General features: G+C 35.1%; 1 protein-coding gene across 8 annotated transcripts in view; it reads right to left on the bottom strand.

The window, feature by feature from the left end:
- Positions 1-22,274, bottom strand: part of DZIP3 (DAZ interacting zinc finger protein 3) — a 104,293-nt gene that overhangs the window by 34,610 nt on the left and 47,409 nt on the right. For 6 of the 8 annotated variants that reach the window (XR_010155684.1, XM_001151742.6, XM_016941612.3 and 3 more), the window contains 8 exons: positions 21,933-21,985; positions 16,952-17,028; positions 14,688-15,305; positions 12,826-12,858; positions 11,370-11,539; positions 10,523-10,564; positions 8,322-8,347; positions 5,186-5,351 (listed from right to left, as the gene is read on the bottom strand). Coding sequence is in view for 7 of the 8 variants with exons in the window: in XM_001151742.6 (XP_001151742.2) it covers positions 5,186-5,351; positions 8,322-8,347; positions 10,523-10,564; positions 11,370-11,539; positions 12,826-12,858; positions 14,688-15,305; positions 16,952-17,028; positions 21,933-21,985 (1,185 nt within the window). In the remaining variant the exon portion in view is untranslated. The remainder of the gene's footprint in view (positions 1-5,185; positions 5,352-8,321; positions 8,348-10,522; positions 10,565-11,369; positions 11,540-12,825; positions 12,859-14,687; positions 15,306-16,951; positions 17,029-21,932; positions 21,986-22,274) is intronic. The other 2 variants (XM_016941613.3, XM_063806951.1) reach the window with 1 other exon arrangement.

The following is a 22,274-nucleotide window of genomic DNA, read 5'->3' as shown; positions in this document are numbered from 1 at the left end:
TATTTTGAGATACGTCCCATCAATACCTAATTTATTGAGAGTTTTTAGCATGAAGGCGTTGTTGAATTTTGTCAAAGGCCTTTTCTGCATCTATTGAGATATCATGTGGTTTTTGTCTTTGGTTCTGTTTATATGCTGGATTTATTGATTTGCGTATGTTGAACCAGCCTTGCATCCCAGTGATGAAGCCCACTTGATCATGGTGGATAAGCTTTTTGATGTGCTCCTGGATTCAGTTTGCCAGTATTTTATTGAGGATTTTTGCATCGATGTTCATCAGGGATATTGGTCTAAAATTCTCTTTTTTTGTTATGTCTCTGCCAGGTTTTGGTATCAGGATGATGCTGGCCTCATAAAATGAGTTAGGGAGGATTCCCTCTTTTTCTATTGATTGGAATAGTTTCAGAAGGAATGGTACCAGCTCCTCCTTGTACCTCTGGTAGAATTCGGCTGTGAATCCATCTGGTCCTGGACTTTTTTTTGGTTGGTAAGCTATTAATTATTGCCTCAATTTCAGAGCCTGTTATTGGTCTATTCAGAGATTCAACTTCTTCCTGGTTTAGTCTTGGGAGGGTGTATGTGTCGAGGAATTTATCCATTTCTTCTAGATTTTCCAGTTTATTTGCGTAGAGGTGTTTATAGTATTCTCTGATGGTAGTTTGTATTTCTGTGGGATCGGTGGTGATATCCCCTTTATCATTTTTTAATGTGTCTATTTGATTCTTCTCTCTTTTCTTCTTTATTAGTCTTGCTAGCGGTCTATCAATTTTGTTGATCTTTTCAAAAAACCAGCTCCTGGATTCATTGATTTTTTGAAGGGTTTTTTGTGTCTCTATCCCCTTCAGTTCTGCTCTGATCTTAGTTAGACTATTTCTTGCCTTCTGCTAGCTTTTGAATGTGTTTGCTCTTGCTTCTCTAGTTCTTTTAATTGTAATGTTAGGGTGTCAATTTTAGATCTTTCCTGCTTTCTCTTGTGGGCATTTAGTGCTATAAATTTCCCTCTACACACTGCTTTAAATGTGTCCCAGAGATTCTGGTATGTTGTGTCTTTGTTCTCGTTGGTTTCAAAGAACATCTTTATTTCTGCCTTCATTTCGTTATGTACCCAGTAGTCATTCAGGAGCAGGTTGTTCAGTTTCCATGTAGTTGAGCGGTTTTGAGTGAGTTTCTTAATCTTGAGTTCTACTTTGATTGCACTGTGGTCTGAGAGACAGTTTATTATAATTTCTGTTCTTTTACATTTGCTGAGGAGTGCTTTACTTCTAACTATGTGGTCAATTTTGGAATAGGTGTGGTGTGGTGCTGAGAAAAATGTATATTCTGTTGATTTGGGGTGGAGAGTTCTATAGATATCTATTAGGTCCGCTTGGTGCAGAGCTGAGTTCAATTCCTGGATATCCTTGTTAACTTTCTGTCTCATTGATCTAATGTTGAAGTGGGGTGTTAAAGTCTCCCATTATTATTGTGTGGGAGTCTAAGTCTCTTTGTAGGTCTTTAACGACTTGCTTTATGAATCTGGGTGCTCCTATATTGGGTGCATATATATTTAGGATAGTTAGCTCTTCTTGTTGAATTGATCCCTTTACCATTATGTAAAGACCTTCTTTGTCTCTTTTGATCTTTGTTGGTTTAAAGTCTGTTTTATCAGAGACTAGGATTGCAACCCCTGCGTTTTTTTGTTTTCCATTTGCTTGGTAGATCTGCCTCCATCTCTTTATTTTGAGCCTATGTGTGTCTCTGCACGTGAGATGAGTTTCCTGAATACAGCACACTGATGGATCTTGACTCTTTATCCAATTTGCCAGTCTGTGTCTTTTAATTGGAGCATTTAGCCCATTTACGTTTAAGGTTAATATTGTTATGTGTGAATTTGATCCTGTCATTATGATGTTAGCTGGTTATTTTGCTCGTTAGTTGATGCAGTTTCTTCCTACCATTGATGGTCTTTACAATTTGGCATGTTTTTGCAGTTGCTGGTACTGGTTGTTCCTTTCCACGTTTAGTGCTTCCTTCAGGAGCTCTTTTAGGGCAGGCCTGGTGGTGACAAAAATCTCTCAGCATTTGCTTGTCTGTAAAGGATTTTATTTCTCCTTTACTTATGAAGCTTAGTTTGGCTGGATATGAAATTCTGGGTTGAAAATTCTTTTCTTTAAGAATGTTGAATATTGGCCCCCACTCTCTTCTGGCTTGTAGAGTTTCTGCCAAGAGATCAGCTGTTAGTCTGATGGGCTTCCCTTTGTGGGTAACCCGACCTTTCTCTCTGGCTGCCCTTAACATTTTTTCCTTCATTTCAACTTTGGTGAATCTGACAATTATGTGTCTTGGAGTTGCTCTTCTCGAGGAGTATCTTTGTGGCATTCTCTGTATTTCCTAAGTTTGAATACAATCTAGCCTGCCTTGCTAGATTGGGGAAGTTCTCCTGGATAATATCCTGCAGAGTGTTTTCCAACTTGGTTGCATTCTCCCCATCACTTTCAGGTACACCAATCAGACGTAGATTTGGTCTTTTCACATAGTCCCATATTTCTTGGAGGTTTGTTCGTTTCTTTTTATTCTTTTTTCTCTAAACTTCTCACTTCATTTCATTCATTTGATCTTCCGTCACTGATACCCTTTCTTCCAGTTGAGTGAATCGGCTACTGAGGCTTGTGCATTCGTCACAGAGTTCTTGTGCTGTGGTTTTCAGCTCCATCAGGTCCTTTAAGGACTTCTCTGTATTGGTTATTCTGGTTAGCCATTCGTCTAATTTTTTTCAAGGTTTTTAATTTCTTTGCCATGGGTTCGAACTTCCTCCTTTAGCTCGGAGTAGTTTGATCGTCTGAAGCCTTCTCTCAACTCGTCAAAGTCATTCTCCGTCCAGGTTTGTTCTGTTGCTGGTGAGGAGCTGTGTTCCTTTGGAGGAGGAGAAGCACTCTGATTTTTAGAATTTTCAGTTTTTCTGCTCTGTTTTTTCCCCATCTTTGTGGTTTTATCTGCCTTTGGTCTTTGATGATGATGACGTACAGATGGGGTTTTGGTGTGGATGCCCTTTCTGTTTGTTAGCTTTCCTTCTAACAGTCAGGACCCTCAGCTGCAGGTCTGTTGGAGTTTGCTGGAGGTCCACTCCAGACCCTGTTTGCCTGGGTATCAGCAGTGGAGGCTGCAGAACAGCAGATATTGGTAAACAGCAAATGTTGCTGCCTGATCGTTCCTCTGGAAGTTTTGCCTCAGAGGGGTACCCAGCCGTGTGAGGTGTCAGTCTGCCCCTACTGGGGGATGCCACCCAGTTAGGCTACTCAGGGTTCAGGGATCCACTTGAGGAGGCAGTCTGTCCATTCTCAGATCTCAAGCTATGTGCTGGGAGAACCACTACTCTCTTCAAAGTTGTCAGACAGGGACATTTAAGTCTGCAGAGGTTTCTGCTGCCTTTTGTTTGCCTATGCCCTGCCCCTAGAGGTGGAGTCTACAGAGGCAGGGAGGCCTCCTTGAGCTGCGGTGGGCTCCACCCAGTTTGAGCTTCCCGGCCGCTTTGTTTACCTACTCAAGCCTTGGCAATGGCAGACGCCCCTCCCCTAGCCTCGCTGCCACCATGCAGTTTGCTCAGACTGCTGTGCTAGCAATGAGTGAGGCTCCGTGGGCGTGGGACCCTCCAAGCCAGGCATGGGATATAATATCCTGGTGTGCCGTTTGCTGAGACCGTCAGAAAAGCACAGCATTAGGGTGGGAGTGACCCGATTTTCCAGGTGCCGTCTGTCACCCTTTCCTTGGCTAGGAAAGGGAATTCCCTGACCCCTTGCGCTTCCCAGGTGAGGTGATGCCTCGCCCTGCTTCGGCTCACACTCGGTGTGCCGCACCCACTGTCCTGAACCCACTGTCCAACAATCCCCAGTGAGATGAACCCAGTACCTTAGTTGGAAATGCAGGAATCATTCATCTTCTGCATCGCTCACGCTGGGAGCTGTAGACTGGAGCTGTTCCTATTCGGCCATCTTGGCTCCACCCCCCGCTTACCATTTCTTTAGCATTTTCTTTGTAAGGGTAACGCTTTTATTGTTGTAAGAACCAAATGACATAGGCAGTCATTATTTCCATTTTAGAGATGATAAAATATTGAGTAACTTGCCCCAAATCACATAGACAGTAAGTGGAGGAGCCTGCATTCTAAGGCAGTCTTAATTGCCCAAACACTTAATTACACTGTATCATCTGAGTTTAATGTTCAACTTATCCACTAGATTGTAAACATTATCCATAGATTGTAGAAACTTTGTCTTAGCATAGCTCTTGACACAATATGCAGGTGATAAATGGGTTTTGAATAAATGAATAAACTTTTTTTAAAGGTATGTGACATTTTAATTCTATCTTTGAGTTCCCATAGTCTCATGGCTATAGAATGAAAACCAGAGATCCCATATTTAAACTGTAGTGTGACATCCAAAGCTAAGAATATGTCATTTCAGTTAAAATGTACATATTCTAATTAGGAGAAAAAAGGTATGACAATTATATGAATGTTGTACTATCAGCCAGGGAATCATTTGCACTAACTGTACCCTTAGACAATGAGTATTCCTACATATTACATACCACTATATTTAAACAGCAGAGCAGGTTATCACTGAATTCTCATTAGTAGGTAAAAAAATTGTTTTTTAAAAAATTATTTCATTTGCTATTGAGCACTTAAATCATGTTCACATGCCTCTTCACATATAGGTACATCATTCCAAGCAGTGACAACTACCAGGAATGGAGCCAGAAAAAAAAATGATTATACATCAATATTTTCTGTAGACATTTTATGGTAACAATCATATTTAATTTTTAAAAATGAAAGCAGCTTTATATTACAAAACTATTTTTCTCATGACATGTAATCTAGTAGGATTATGCTAGTCTTTTTTTTTCCTTTGTGGTATTCGAAAAACGTTTGCAAGAAATGCATTTGTAATCAACTTTGCCCTATAATTAAAGCCAGGAAATGGTTTGAGGGCTAAAGTGAAGTTTCCAGCTCCTAGGCGTTCTTTTTTTTTCCTTATTCTATTTTCCTTCATATATCCCTCCTTACCTTTTATGCTTTTCTCTTTCTCCTCACAAACAGTATAAACCACTGGGCTTTTCAAAGGGTCATGCTGTTTAAAGAGTCACAGGAAAAACCAGATAACAATAAGAGAAGGCAGGCACCCTCTCTAATCATGCTTACCTGCTCTATCATGTCCAGAATATGCAATTCATCCAGGCTATAGAACTTGTCTTCCGTTGCAGAATCCTCTTGAACATCACTTGCATCATCTTTTATAAGTCTACTGACTGAGTGTGGATTTGCTTGTTCTTTCCTCAACTGCTCTTCCTTTTCTACCATATATGGGCTGTAGTCGTGACATAATCAATGTGAGCTTTTACAATTGTACACTAATTTTCATCTAAGCTATTGCTTCCAAAGTTAGTATTGTACTGGTTTCATAAGATGCTCAGCATTAGAAGGGTTCATGATCAAAGGAAGTTTGGATAGTGCTCATACTGAGTCTTTCTTTTGAAGATTCATAATGAATATTAGCATATTTAAAGTAGCACTCAATCAAGGTACCTATTTAATTCTGTTCATGCCACTGTTTTCAAGAATTATGACACTACAGAGTTCACTTTACAAATTATAACTAGTTACATCAGTTGCTTTGGAAAACAGTACTTTCAGAAATATTGGCAAGCATTTCCACATCTGCTATATTATTTTACCATCATAACATTCTTTATTCCCCCTTAATTTTCTTGACAAGTAGGTTGGTTTAAGCAACTTCAGTGATTAGGTCCAATGTACGTTTAAATAGAGAGTTGAAAACAGCATCATAAAATAGACTGTAAAATGGAGGTTTCTTTTGTAACAGAACTTTTAAAAAGAACTACAGTAACAACATGGATTTCAGTAACTACACTACTAACAGAGACCACTTTAAAAAAATGAAAATACTACATATATATATATATATACACACACACACACACAATGGCAATTAACCAATTTCTACACTTTTTTTCTAAAATTTAATTGCATGCTACTGTCCTTTCACTTGGCCTACTACTTAGTAGCTCTAAATTTCCTTCCTAATCTCCTTGAATGGCAACAAGAATAGGAGTATTTTTACTTAGAGTGTGATATGACTCTATTTAACTAGTGAATAGAAACTCTAAGATACATTATTACTTTTTTAGAACACTTTGAGATCTAGAAAAAAATGAAATTAATGCTTGTGGAATAATTCATAAAACACTATATAAGCAGTAATTAGGTATTACTGAGGTATTCTAGAGTGACCCAAACATTCTGAAAAGTTCGATGAAATCAATTGCTTGTGTAGACCACTGATTCTCAAACTCAATTACTTTTCTACACTACCTGAAGAGCTTTTAAAAATTAAGTGTTTCTAGGCACCCCTGCAACTGTAAAAGTATAGATGAATTTGTATTTTTGAAAAGCTCACCAAGATTATTCCTAAATTTTTTAAAGTACACTCAGGCATTGCTTAACAACAAGGATACTTTCTGAGAAATGTGTCATTAAGCGCTTTTGTCATAACATATCATAGAGTGTTACTACACAAAACTAGATGGTATAGCCTACTACACATATTGCTCCTAGGCTACAAACCTGTTACAGCATATTACTGTACTGAATATGATAGGCAGTTGTAACACGTAAGTATGTCTGTATTTAAACGTATCTAAACATAGAAAAATTACAGTAAAAATACAATATAAAACACAACATATTGTACACCTGTATAGGGCATTTACCATGAATGCAGCTTGTAGGACTGGACGGTGCTCTGGGTGAGTCAGTGAATGAGAGGTGAGTATTGTATACTACTGTAGACTTTATAATAAACACCACAAACTCAGGCTACACTAAATTTATAAAAAGTAAAGTAATAGCACTACAATGTTATGACAGCTACACCACTACTAGGCAATAGGAATTTTTTAGCTTCATTGTAATTTTATGGGACCACCATCATATCTGAGGTCTGTCCTTGATCAAAATGTTGTTAGGCAGTACAAGACTATACAGTAACAGCATTGAGATAATATAGGAAGATGTTCATATTTCTAAGATGTAAACTGAAGAATGAAGGGATGAAATTACAAGGATGTTTGGGATTGAAAACACTTCAATAAAGAACAAAATGTCAAAGGAAGTATGAAACAAATGTGAAAAACATAAATAATTGTTGAATCAGAGTTATAAGTATATATGTTATTGTATATATACTATTCTCTTTACTTCTGTGTATATTTGAAAATTCTCATTTAAAGACAAAGCTTCCTGGATGATCTGATCATCATCCAGATTTGGATCCACTGTGTAAGCAAAATGAGCAAAGTGATTGATGACATTGTTTCATTTTTATTACGCTATATTTATGGCATATAGACACAGCCTAAAAACAAAACAAAACAAAACTATTGCTCCAGTGGCTCAACTTGTTGCCAAAGAAAGTGAAAACACAACTTAAATGATGAACTATTTTATATACCAAGTGGATCACATCAATTGAAAATATCAACTACAAGTGATAGCTTTAAAGTTAACAAAATATGTTCTTACTGCTGTTTTAAAGATATCTTACTTTATATCCTCAGAATTCTCCAAAGTTACTACTATTCAATTAACAAACTTTTTGGTAAGAATAATGATCTCTTCATTAGACTGTCTCCACCCCTTCCTTCATCTACTACACTGTTATTAATCATGCACAATGCATGCAAAATACAGTGATTATTTTGCCATTAAAATGTTTCCATTAAAGGTTCAAAATTCACTGTGAATAACTGGATTAAAAAAATGCAGGTTAAGTCTTAAAAACAACAAAGCCAAACTTTTTGGTAAAAGGGGTCACTGGGACATAACAAAACTAGACGGTATAGCCTACTACACACCTAGGCTATATGGCATAACCTATTGCTCCTAGGCTACAAACCTAGGAGTGATGCATCCTTTAAAATTAGGTCTTAGTTGAGGTTTGGTCTAGACTACAATGTCTAGACTAAAATACAGTGTAACTACAATGTAGACTATATTTTAAAATGACTCAAGTAGCCTTACAGAAAAATGGTAAGGGGTTCTATTCCTCCAAAGCAAATGATAATTAAATGTTAAACGATCATTTAACTTTTTGTTACTTTCTATAAAAAAGCAGCAACTTGTTAATTATTAAGACAAGGAACTATCCTTCTTCTCTTAGTGAGAAAACTTCCCAAAGGAAGGAAGCCTGTGTCATATTAGGAAAGTATGCCTTAAAAATACTAAGAAAAATTTAAAAATTAAATAAACTAATACTTACACTTGGTCTTCTTTTGAGTCTTTATTCTGAAAAATAACATAAGAATTAGTAATCTATATCAACTATATCAAAACAACATACTAGTAATATAATTACATTTAGGTCAGTGTTTCTCAAAAAATTTTTGATCATAACTAAAGAAATATCATGATGTCATATGCACTTATGCATATACTTTTATACCTAAGTATAAAACTGAAATATAAGTTCCATGAAATAAAACTTACTCATATTGTATGTGATGAACTCTAGTATTTTTTTTATTCCTATTTCCTTTTTTTAAAACGGCAGTTGTGATCTACTAAATTGGTCTTATTATCTACTACTGAGTCTTGAAACATGACTTGAAAATCACTGATTCAGATGATAGAGGTGAGTATTGGGGCTGTGTCTGTATGTATTAATATACCTTTAGACACAATGTATATAATTCCAATTTATTTCTACACTAACTACAAGCGTTCTTGAAAACCTATATATAAGGAGAAGTCAGACTGATACATTAAGAATCTCACAGAAAAAGAAGTGTTAAGAAGATCACAATTTGAAAAAAATCTTAAAAGCCCTAAATTTTATGTTCATTAAAATAAAACTATAAAGGCAACATACCAAATAAAGATAGTATCAATGGCATTTAACATATTAAACTAAGAGTATTACAGTATTACTTTCTACCATCTCTTGCATACAAGAAACTTCAGGGTCTCCTTCTCTACAGATACAATGCTGTATATACGAATTCATTTAGCTTTCTTGTCTGTATACTAAGATTTTTGTGTTTCAGTGTCTGTCCTTATGCTTAATATCCAGTACCAATTTGATTCTATGATTTAGAATTCTTGACTCCTGCCTTTGCTCTAGTGTACTTGAATACCTGAGTTGAAAAGACTTTTGGTTGTTCACAATAAACACATCTAGCATAATGGATTATTTCTCAAATTCCCTTTTGGCTCCTCCCATGACAACTTTATGCCAATGAATATATCAGCCATACGAGGCTTTTTTATATCCAAAAATTTGAGAGCTTGAGCATTACCATATTTTAATTTTATGGCAGTAAAGGCAAGACACACTATATGCCTTTGCAACTTAGTTTGGTGGTTTGACAGCTGTGAATTTACTTGGCCAGTTTTATGTAGTATTAGACCCATGACTTACCAATACTTTGGCAAAAATTAAAAATATCATCAAAATAACAAATTAGTTTGTTTTATCAGATAAGAACTGTCTAAAAGTCAGGAAAAATCTCCATACTCATGTCTTTAAAAAATAAAATTTAACTTTCATAACTTTTAAGTAAAATGTTATAATAAATGATTGTTAAATATAACAATGATAGTGATATTTTACTCATCAGATTCGAATATGAATTCTTTTTTAAATCTTGACTTCGTGTTTTACAAATTTATCTTCATTGTCTTAAGTTTCATTAATGATTACAATTTGTTTACACTTTCAAATGACTAACAACATGGGCTCACCAGATTGTGGTTGGGCAAATATTCTCACTCAATTTATAATATACAGAATATATCAAGATTTTAAATATATTTTTCAGGTTAGAAAACAATTTTTTTCACCACAAAGTTGCATAACATGGTGGTTAGCTATATGCTTGATTAAAAAAAGACATGTGGCTTTCCCTTATAGTTTTCCTAGCAATTAAGAGACTCACTGGTAAAACTGTGCTAGATACTGACTTGTTCATTTTGCAACTGACAAAATCAAAGAAGCAGCAACGCAAGAAGTTTGTATTTGTACCTTTTTGTGCACATTATTGCATTTTTGGCGTAGTCTCAGACATAAAGAAAAAAATCAAGATTTCTTAAAGTTTTGAAAGCTGCTTCTAAACATATCAATAAAGACATGACAAAAAGCTGTTCTTAAAACAATGAGTACGCATTTTAAAAATAAGTGGTATGTAGAAATTAATGAAATTTCCATGTGACTAATTCAGTCTATATTTATATATGCAAATGTATAAATTACAATTTAAGGACGTGAAGTATGAAATTGTATTTCGTACTTCAAAATCATTCAGGATATAACATATGTAGACTTCTCTATAATCATATACTCAGTAAGCTATTGAATCATTTGTGCTATATGTCTACTTGAACTAATTTAAGTTCTAACAATGAATTCATGTATTTAACTCAAGTGTTCATAATCAGTATTATAATGCTATTATAGTCTCTTACCTTTTTATTCTTAGTCTTCTTTTTCCTTTGTTTACTCTTAACCTAGTAGGTAAAAAATTATTTATTAAATACGCAATTCAAATTGCCCAATGGGTTATTTTGCAAAATATATTTCCTCTCACCACTGAGATCTTTTGTTTTCTAATATTATAGATATTTCTTTCTAGATTCTATGGAAACAATTATTTTTGTTTTTATTATTTTTATTTTAATCCTAGTCTTCTGTCCTTAAATAATCACTGATGAATAAAGGAACAACACGTAATGTCAATAAGTAGGTTACTGATAAAAGTTCACAGATGCTCACTTACACACATGGATGTAACAAAGGAGGAAGACACTTTTTAAAAAGCAACATATTCATGCCTATAAGATGAAAGATCTAAGGATAATTTAGTGACTATATAATAACTGTTACCACTTATTTGTAAAGAAATACGGAGATTCCATTCTGGATGAATTTCATTCTACCTCTGCGCAAATGGTTTTGAAATATCCCACTTTTCTCTTCCTTTCTTTCCTCTCTATTTTAGACTATACTTTCTTCTACTTTCTAATACCTTCCCACGTCCACTTCAACTGGGATTAAAAAAACATATTACAATCTAGCATAATGCCTGCCACATAAGTGTTTAAGAAATGGTGGCAAAATAAATGGTTATGGCAGGAAAGATTATGGAAGGAAGTACTGAGGCAAGGAAGGAAAGGACCATTCCAATTCGAGCTCTGTATAAACACTATGAAAATATAAGCTAAAATTATCTGGGATGCTTTAAGTACAGCACATGCAACAAATTAAAGGCCCAGAATAAGTTCTTCTAACTCAAATATTAATGAGAGCTTATACTTCCTGGAGATCTTTAAGAGATTCTGTTGAAGATTCACTGGGTATTGAGGCCCCATCTTTATTAATTTCTGCAAACTGTATCTCAGGGTGTGATTTCACATTTATATTGTACTCCATGAGAGGTGGACTTAGTTCTTCTTCCTCATTCTGTAACTCTTCTATTTCAATACCTAAACATTAAAGACAAAATTCTCAAAATCTAGATGAAAGCAATTTCAGCTTCTTATCAATGTTATAATGTTTGCCCAAAAAAGCAACATTCACAAAACAGAAATAAAATATATCTTACTCTTTTCAATTACTCGATGAAAATGTGATGTTCATTTATCAATTACCAAATAATATGTACAAACACCAGCCTGGAACTAATCAGTGTGAACCTGAGTGCTATGTTACCTACTGGAATCTTAGGTAGACTCTAGATATTAGATACTCTAGAACTTAAGTAGACTCTAAATACTTTTTGCATGTCCTGACCTTGATCCTATTAATAATGCAACTAGTATTATTTTAGCACATATATCTGAAATATAAAGAAAAAGAAGACAAAAGATCTATTTTTTCTGTTTTCTTTTTCATAAGAGGGGTGTGAGCCCCCTATTATGTGACCTTTTCTTTGAGACTTTGCTCCTTGATATTGCCCCAGAGACTCAGTCTCAAAACTTGTGGACTTTGTCTGACTGGTCTCCAGAGAGTCCAGCATTTTATCCCAAACAAATCTGTGGTGGTGTTTTTTTTAAGTATAATTTTAATTGAATAATATTAATTACACTTAAAAAATAGCACAAAAATGGAAATTAAACAATTACAACTTATCACCTGGCAAAAAAGTATATAGCTATAAACAATAGATGGACTAAATAAAGTTATACACGCTAAACACCAAACAGAGAAAGCAGGAAGGTATTTTTGCCTGCTGAAGTTTCTGTGAGTAAAACGTTAGAACATCATCCTTGGGAAAACCCTGAAGCACATGCACTAAGCCAAAGGCAGAATAAAGCTCATTCTCGATTCAGCCAGACCAGTGGTGATTTGATCACATCATTTTCCAAGTTCTTTTTTTTTGAGACTGAATCTCGCTCTGTCGCCCAGGCTGGAATGCAGTGGCGTGATCTTGGCTCACTGCAACCTCTGCCTTCCGTGTTCAAGCAATTTTCCTGCCTCAGCCTCTTGAGTAGCTGGGACTACAGGCACCCGCCACCACACCTGGCTAATTTTTGTATTTTTAGTAGAGACGGGGTTTCACCATGTTGGCCAAGATGGTCTCGATCTCCTGACCTTGTGATCCACCTGCCTCAGCCTCCCAAAGTGCAGGGATTATAGGCGTGAGCCACTGCGCCTGGCCCAAGTTCTTCATAATTATAGTTTATCATTTAGTTTATCTGATCAAATAAAAATTTCATAGGTATCCCTTGTTAAAAAGTCATTTACACATTTTATTTCTAAATATACTTACGCTGACTGCCTGTTATTGACTGTAGAGCAATTCCTATAATACATAAAGAAAAATTTTAGATGTACAATTGCAAATGCAACAAATGAATGTCTGGCTAGGATTAAGGCAGAATATTTTTATATTGCACCAATTTATTCTGTAAGTAACTGGAAAAATAACCAGCTTTGTTCATCAATCCAGTTTAGACAAGGCACAATCTTTAGATTATCACATAAAGGTTATAAACCCATGATTAGAGAAAAAAAAGTAAACAAAAATGTGGTATCACAGATAAAGCCTAGAACACAAGCACTTTAAACCAAGCAACGAATACTTATCTTTACCGTCTAAGGCCATTAAATAATAGTTAATTACACAGCAAACCTCCACTGAAAGTTGGGACCTTTTTAGCAATCTGATTTATCTGATCATCACTTGCTCTCCTTGCCCATTAATATTTATTGAGCACCTACAATGTATATCAGGCTGTGTTAAGCTCTAGAGATTGAATGGTGAAGAAAAAAAGACAATCTTCATGGAGATTTAGTGGGATGATGGATGTTAATCAAATTATCAGATATCCAAATAAAAAGCAACTAGAATAGCTGAGGAAAGAAATATAAGATGGTAAGAAAGCCTCTAGTAAAGGGACTTGACCAATAAGCTCTTCAGTCTACTTGAGTAAGAACTGCTTAAAATGCTTTGAATTGAATGGGTGCTCAAAACTCTTTCTCAAATACTCTATTCTCATGAATTATTTAAAATCCTAAGAGTAAATGTATTTTTTAAAACCCTAATTTATAAGTCAAAAATTCTTGCCTGACTTTCTTATATATCAAACTCAGTGTCCTCCTCTTTCATTCTTAGATTATGCAAGAAAACAAAGGTATTCCAGAGCCTTAGTAAATACCAGGACTGAAACTGGGCACATCAATTATCTCTGAAGAAAATCTGGACCAGTTCACTAGAAACTTTTACAGTTGTATGTTTATATAGCATCAGTGTGGTCATCAGTTGTTCATTAGGCTGTAAATAACTTGAGACCAGGAAGTCATCCTGAATAGCACAGCAGGGTTTCAGAGATGTTGTCATGCCTTGAACTTTGCTTTCCAAAAGAATAGCTGAGAAGGTATCCTGAGATGTGGGAAAGGAGGTCTGAAGTCTTTTCCGTATCAATAGACAAGTTTGGGAGTGGCCAATACAAACACTTGCATGAATGTTACCTGATTTTTAAAATTATCTACAGCCAATGAATAGCTGCTAAAATTGTAAACTAAACAAGGTTCTGCTAGAAAGTAGAAGAAACATACATCCACACTGTGTCTAAACGAACATCTTTGAAACCACACAGTACTTACATGTCATGGTTTTAAACTTTATTAATTTTGGAGAATAAAACTCCACTTAAAGTGATAAAACTGTACTCAAAAGTCTTCAACAATTTCTTTCTGAAAAATGCGGACTCCTTAATGTGACAAAAAAATCCTCTTGAATGTACTCTATGAACTCTCCCCTACTTTAATCTCAATGAAGCCAACATTTTTTAGTTGCCTGCAGTATATTTTTATGTTTCTATACCTTTATTTTTGTTTCCCTCTGAAACATCCTTCTCAGTCTGCTTCACCTGACTATCTTCTGCACACCATTAATAGTTCTTTAACTATGATACTCTCCAGAAAGCTTTTTTGGACTTCTTTAGCCTAGGATTTCCCATGGTATTCTGGAAACATCTCTAGCACTATAATTTCTATTACCTTCCTGATGAGTCCATTTTCCCAAAACCGTGAGCTCACTGAATCTCTTGCCCTTTGCACTGTGCCTGGCACAGAGCAGACATTCAATCAATGGAAGTTTATTGGCTGAAGTAAATAATCATTTAGTACCTTGTTGATAGCAGGATAACATCCTCTGTATGATTTCTGGTACTGGTATGCCTAGGTAGACAGATAGCTGATGGTAATCAAGGGAGATATTCTCAATGGGATTCTCCTTCACTTTGTCAATATCCTCTTGCATCATCCCAAGGCGCAGAAGAATATCTGAAACTTTTTTCCAAATTGAATTGAACTGTGACTCAGTGAGACCATTCATCAAAATCTCACTAAGGAGGATATCCCTGTATTTGCACAGTCTCAGGATGTCTGCAGATTTAGAGATGTCAGAAGATGGCGGTTCCATATTCCATCCTTTTTTGGGTGCAGGGAACACATTTAAATGTTTTATAAGAGCTAACAGGAGGCATAAGTCAAACTGTTTGGATTGCGGTAACTCCTTGTTAGGAGGATAAAGCAGATGCCATGATCCACCCAAAGGATGATTGGTCCAAAGATGGTTGTAGTAGGATTCCAGCACATTCTTGTGTATAAGAAGCTCTTTTTTCAAAAGAGGGGGTGGCATAGCCTCATCAAATATTTGTCGAACAATGTCAGTACCAGAAATAATAATTATATGAAGCAGATGATAGAAATAATTATAATCAAGCTTGAAGATAGGCATTTCATCTGAAAATAAATTTTGAGAAGTCAAGACATTCCACATTAATGCTCATTTTCTATTTGGTCTCTCACATTGTATCCTAAGCTCCTGTAGGATAAAAACTATTCCAAAAGAATGAAGGATAGTACAGTGCTTTGCCACAGCCAGTGCTCAATTAGCATGCTGCTTTCTGCCTGTCAAAAAACCTAAACAAAAACATGTTCCCAAGCAAAAGTAATAACAAAGACTAATCACCACAGAAGTCTTTCAGTCATCCAAGGTTTTGCTCAAGTAAATGACCTTTAGCAACAACATGGCATCACAGTATTAGGTCTTTAAAAATTCTGAAATTTGCCAAGAATGCTAATTGTTAATGTCTAACTATACTTTACTTAAACAATTATACTTTATCCTAATCAGCACTGCCCAACGGAACGTCATGTGATAAAATGTTTTATATTTGCACTAATACTCACTGAGCATTGGAAATGCGGTTTGGGTGACTAAGGAACTGAATTTTAAATTTAATTTTAATTAATTTAAATTTAAGTAGCCACATACAGCTAGGGACTGCTATACTAGATAGCTCAGATCTATATCAAGAAATGCCAAAAGATCTAGCTCCTTGCTACTCAAAGGGTAGCCCAGAGACCAGGAGCATCAAGCATCCACCTGAAAGCCTGTTAGAAAAGCACAGTCTCAGGCCCCACTCTAGACCTACTGAAATCTGCCTTTTAACAAAATTGCCGGATATTTCAAATATATGTATAATGCTTGAGAAACTGTGATCTAATAAACCTCATCTTCTCACCCCCTCAAAAAAAGATAAGTAGGTATTTCATCAATAACATGGAATAAGGCATGAAACTGAACTACTTGGTATTTTCCTGTTTTAACAGTGCTTTCAAAGGAGAAAAGTCGGCTGAAGTGGATTAGAAAGTACTAATAATTTAGTATATGATGGCATTTGGTGTTATATGGATATCAAAATATGTGTTTGTCACAAAATGCAGCCTTATTATTTTATCCTTCAAGATTCTATGTTTTGAGAGATTTATTAAATTAACGTTTTTGCTTGAAATACTTGACATACATTGTGGAGGCAAGTTAAAAAGCTAATGACACAGGGAGCTTTCTTTGGGTTACCAAATAAAAAGTTGGCTGGACTGCCACCAAACTATTCTTCTATGGGCCCACGGTCCCTTAATTAAGGCCTCCAGGTTCTGGGCAGGACATTTCCTAGCACACTCCTAAGAAGCTGGCAGCTTAGTTTAGATTACTTAGCCTCAAAACTTGGCCTCAAACTCAAAATGTTCATTCCTTTCATGTAAGGGTACTCTAATGCTTGCTCTATTAAGAAGGAATGCAGCAAGGGAAGGAACAGTTGGTAGAAAACCTCTGCTGGAACACAATCCCACGGTATAGTCACAGCTATGCACCAGACCTAGCATGCCTCTCTATAGGATGTCAAGGTAATGTGAGATCCATACATCTGCTGATCTTCCTGTCTGTGATTTCCAGCCTACACCAAGCACTGCTTGCTGGTATAAACCCAAGCTCAGTGAATGACAAACACAGTAAAGACGTGGTTGTTAATGGCATGAAAGTTGACAGAGAAGTCAAAAATTTTAACATACTTTTCAACAGAAGGCATATAAAAATAAAATAATACCTTTTGTATTAAATTTTAAACTGATCTTCGGTCTTATATCAGTATCAGTTATTTTCAGAGATATCAACTTTTTATAACTGCAAAAGGAAAAAAATTAAGTTATAGTGGAAATAAAATAATACCAAAGTCAGTCAAGATTTCTAGTATGAGCATGGCTAAGTGAGTATTTTCATCTTCTCCTAGAAATAATTCAAGAAGGAGAAAAAATAATGAACAAATAGAGCTCACCAACAATGAAAACCCTACACTGTCACTTTCATTGGAATTATCAAGTAAGCAGTATTGCCAGATTTCATACAAAAACTATCACATTACAAACTTCCTTGCAAAAAGGCTGTGTGGTAGCAGAAAAAAAAGGAAAGAAAGCTTTGCACTGTAAGACAAAAAAAGCAAGCAAGCAAACAAAAAAATAGCAAACCTGGAAGTCCTCCCTGGCCCTCTCTTCACCATATAATATTTTTGGCAATAACTATTCCAAGAAACCCCAACTCATTTAACACCTACTGATTAAAAACAATAAAGATGCTAGTAGAACATCAATACAAATAATTAGAAAAATAAAAAATAAAGTAGCAAAATGTATTAACTAGACTAAGCACTAGGTAAATGCTGCTGTTAAACAGATGGCTTGGCTTTGAAATGAACCACGGAAAACAAAACAAAAAAATATTGGACAACAACGCTACAATGTAAGCTTAATGAGGAAAGGGATTTTGGTGGTGGTTGTTATTGTTAACTGATTCTATCTCCAGTACCACTATAACACTGTTAGTTGCACATTACATTGAAAAAATGTAAAACTCTGACAATATGAAGTTATTGGGGAAGATACTGAGTAAAAGGTATCTCCCATACTGTTGGTGGGGAGTGTACATTTGTAAAACCACTCTGGAAAACAATTTGGCAAAAGCTAGTAAAGTTATAGATATACACAGGTGGCCTAGCAATTCTACTTTTAGGTATATATTCTGGAAAATTTTCTGCTCATATTGACCTAGCGACATGTACAAGAGTGTTCACTGCAAAACTATTGTTATAGCCAGGACCTAGAAATAAACATCTGTTAATGGTAGAATAATTAAATTAGTGAAGCAATAATATAAAATTAGAGCAATAAAAATGAAAACACTACAACTATAATAGTAAGAATGGAATCACACTAAACATGATTTTAAAATGCATAAAACAAATGTTTCCATATATAATGTTCAAAACAGAAAAAATTAAACTACACTTATAAGTAACAATATATTATGTAATTTATAAAGTAAGTAGAAGTAAAACATATGAAAACAATAGCACAAAAGAGGGAAGAAATGGAAATCTATTATTGCAAGGTTCTTACACTATACATGCTGTGGTATAATTATTTTAAAATAAACTTTGACAAGTTAAAAATATGTATTGTAAGTCCTCAAGCAACCACTAAAAAAGGGTAAAACTAATAAACCAAACCAGAAAATAAACAATAAAGACAGATAGGGAAAACTAAAAACAACAAGGAAGACAGTAGATTTCCAACCATATAAATTAGTAAAGAAAATACAAATGGAATAAAAAAAAACAATTTAAAAGCAGAGATTGTCATGTTGTATATATAAAACAACAAAGACCTATGCCACCTACAAAGAAATACATAGGTTGAAGTAAATGGATACAAAAGGATATACCATGCAAACACTAATCAAAAGAAAGCTGGAGTAGCTATATTAATATCAGACAAAAAACACTTAAGGCAAGAATATTATCAGGGTTAAAAAGAGATGTTAAGGCCGGGCATGGTGGCTCATGCCTGTAATCCCAGCACTTTGGGAGGCCGAAGCGGGTGGATCACGAGGTCAGAAGATGAAGACCATCCTAGCCAATGTGGTGAAACCCTGTCTCTACTAAAAATACAAAAATTAGCTGGGTGTGGTGGTGTGCACCTGTAGTCTCAGCTACTCAGGAGGCTGAGGCAGGAGAATCGCTTGAACCTGGGAGGTGGAGGTTGCAGTGAGCCGAGATCGTGCCACTGCACTCCAACCTGGGTGACAGGGCGAGACTCCGTCTCAAAAAAAAAAAAGGATGTTAAATAAGAATAAAGGAGTCAAATTGTCAAAAAAAAAAAAAAAAAGGTAACAATCCTAGATGTGTGTGTAGCATTTAATAAGAGTTTCTAGATATATAATTAGACAGTAGACAAAAAAAAATGAATAGTATACTTCAACATTCCCTGAGTAACTGATAGAAAAAGTAAATAATCAAAAATGACATAGAATGCTGAAACAGAGCTGTAAACTAATTTCATCTAATGTACAGACTATTTCATTCAAGATCAGAAGACACATTATTTACAAATCCAAGTAGAACATTCACCAAGATATACAGTAGTATGATCATAAAATAAATTACTGCAAAGGAATTAAACTAAAAGTGAATATCTGGAAAGATAGCTGAAATATTCCCAAATATTTGGCAATTAAACAAATACTCCTAAAGAGCCCATGGTTAAAACATACACACACACACAAAACTAGAAAACATTTAAAATACACTGAAAATATTAATAATAAATTTCTACACATCAAAACATATGGGGCAGCTAAAGCAATGCTTAATGTAAAATCAGTTTATAAAGAACAAAGGTCTCGAATCAATGATCAAAACTTTCACCTTAAAAAAAATCAAAGCAAATTAAACCTAAAGCAAACAAAAGTAAGGAAATTACAAAGAATAAACATCAATGAAATTTAAAACAAAAATATTATAGAAAAATCAATAAAATTAAAAGCTGATTCTTTGAAAAGATCAACAAAATTGACAGACTTCTATCCAGAATGATAAAAAAAAAAAAAGACACAAATTGCCAACATTAGGAATGAGAAAGGTGACATCGCTACAGAGAAAAGGTCTCTTTGGCTGAAGAAACCAGAAAACTGAAATGGAACCATGACTACTAAGAGAATGGGGGAATCCTATAAGGGGAAGTAATCAGAAAAGAGATCCCCAAATTCTTTCCCACAACGTCTCTGACTGAACACTGAACCACATGTGTAGAACAGACTAAAAGCAGCTCAACTAAGGCCAAAAGATCTGGACTGAGACTGGATCCACCACCCAAGAAAGTGTTCAAAGTTCATATCCAGCCAAATTAGTGGCCTGTCAAAATAAAAGTAACATTGCCCATTGGGGAATAATGGAATCCAGAATCTCTACTTTGTATTTATTGTGGCCTAGCTATGTGCCAGATATTATGCTATGTGCTAGGAACATACTAGAAAACAAGATAAAGTTCTTGCCCTCATGGAGGTTACACTCAAATGGAGAAGACAGCCAAGAAAGTGTAATAAACGTTAGTAAATGTTTTGATAGAAATAGAGGAAATACATGATAGAACATCTACTGTAATTTAAGTAAGGCTTTTCGAAAGCTTTAACTAGACAAAGGAGCAGAGTATTCCAAGCAAAGCTTGAAGGTCAAATAGTAAACTAGATATACTTCAATGCGATAACTTGGGAGGTTTCTTGAGATGGCACACTGAAGAAATCAAAAGAAGCTCCATATAGTTGGTACATATATGGTTAAGAGTACAGTGACAAGAGATGGCACGAATGAGTTCAGCTGTGTACAAGGTTAAGTGAAGAGCCAAGCTAAAGAATCTGAACTTTAAGAGCAATGAGAAGCTTCTGAAAGATCTTCATGAACAGAAGTTATATATTCCAATTTTTGTTAGAAAAGTCCTATTGATGGTTAAGAAAACAACAGACTGGATAAAGTAAAGGCTAAAGACAGTTTTAAGAAGCTGTTTGAGAATTTCAAACGAGAAATAATGATATCTTCATTTAGTTTAGTGAAGTGGTAGAGACAGGGTAGAAATAGGAAGAAATTTATATTTTAAAAACTAAATTGGCCGGGCACAGTGGCTCACGCCTGTAATCCCAGCACTTTGGGAGGCCGAGGCAGGCAGATAATGAGGTCAGGAGATCAAGACCATCCTGGCTAATATGGTGAAACCCTATCTCTACTAAAAATACAAAAAAAATTAGCCGGGCATGGTGGCAGGTACCTGTAGTCCCAGCTACTCGGGAGGTTGAGGCAGGAGAATGGTGTGAACCCGGGAGGCAGAGCTTGCAGTGAGCCGAGATTGTGCCACTGCACTCCAGCCTGGGCAACAGAGCAAGACTCCATCTCAAAACAAACAAACAAACAAACAAACAAACAAAAAAAACCTAAATTGATAGGACTTTTTAAAAAGTTACAAAGCAGTGTTAGAAAGAAAGATCATGAGTCCAGTTTTGGACATGCTGAATTATAAATATTTTTGAAAAATAAAAATGGAGATATTCAGTATGCAGGTAGGTATATAAGGTCAAGCTTTTAGGAGAGAGATTTGTGCTAGATATAAAGATTTGGGCTTCATTAACTAATAAGGGGAAACTGATGCTTTAGATGTCAATGCAATGTCCCTACTAGACTGAAAAATGGCATTTACACGTTAAACAGAAGAAAAAGAGAATCAATTGATTGGGAAAACTTTTATATTGAAACTTCTAACTTCAGTAGCAACACTCTGTAATACCACTATTAATTCTAGCTTTATCAAATATATTACTCTGCAATACAGTTTTCTCATGTAAGAAACAGGGAGATTCTAATTGTAAGACAAGCTTAGTGGTTTGGATAAGTTTTGAAAGATAGAAAAGTATTTCATAACAAACTAACTTTAAGAAAAATATGTTTGTTTAAAGAAAAGGATTATTTTCATATTTAATGGGAAAGTATTCACATAATTTCTCCATCTCCGCTTTAGAATGTAAATGTCTACAATAAGTGGTGATAGAGGGAAACAAATGGCAATTAAATATGATTTTTTCACATACCTTAATACTACCTTAAAATTTAATGCAGCTCCATTAGGTGACAGAAACACAGAAGAATTAAGCAACCAAAAAATATATGCATATTCCAAAAAAGGTAACAGAGTATTTTATTTTAAGCTTACCTTGCTCCTAAATTTTCAATGGTGATATATTCATCCTTTCTCACAACTTCAAACTGCAAGTAATGGGGAAAAAATAGCCCTAAAGTAGTTCAATTTTCAAAATGTTTAATGTTATTTCTTAGCTTAACATTTGAAACATACAATGAGAGTGAAGCCACAGTGAATATAAAACAAACAAAACATGAATAACAAGGTAAGTAATAAATAATCCTGATCAAAAAAACGAACTAGAGTTGACCTTAAAAAAGCAGTTCTACTTTATATCACTATAGGATTTAAATGCCAAATCTGAAATACAAAAATAGCACATTTTACAATAAAGAAATAAGATACATTTCTAGT

The sequence above is a fragment of the Pan troglodytes genome, chromosome 2, assembly GCF_028858775.2.
Source record: "Pan troglodytes isolate AG18354 chromosome 2, NHGRI_mPanTro3-v2.0_pri, whole genome shotgun sequence".
In the NCBI taxonomy this organism is placed as follows: Eukaryota; Metazoa; Chordata; class Mammalia; order Primates; family Hominidae; genus Pan; species Pan troglodytes.
The sequence above is the reverse complement of the archived record's forward strand: the minus strand, read 5'-3'. Positions and strand labels throughout refer to the sequence as shown.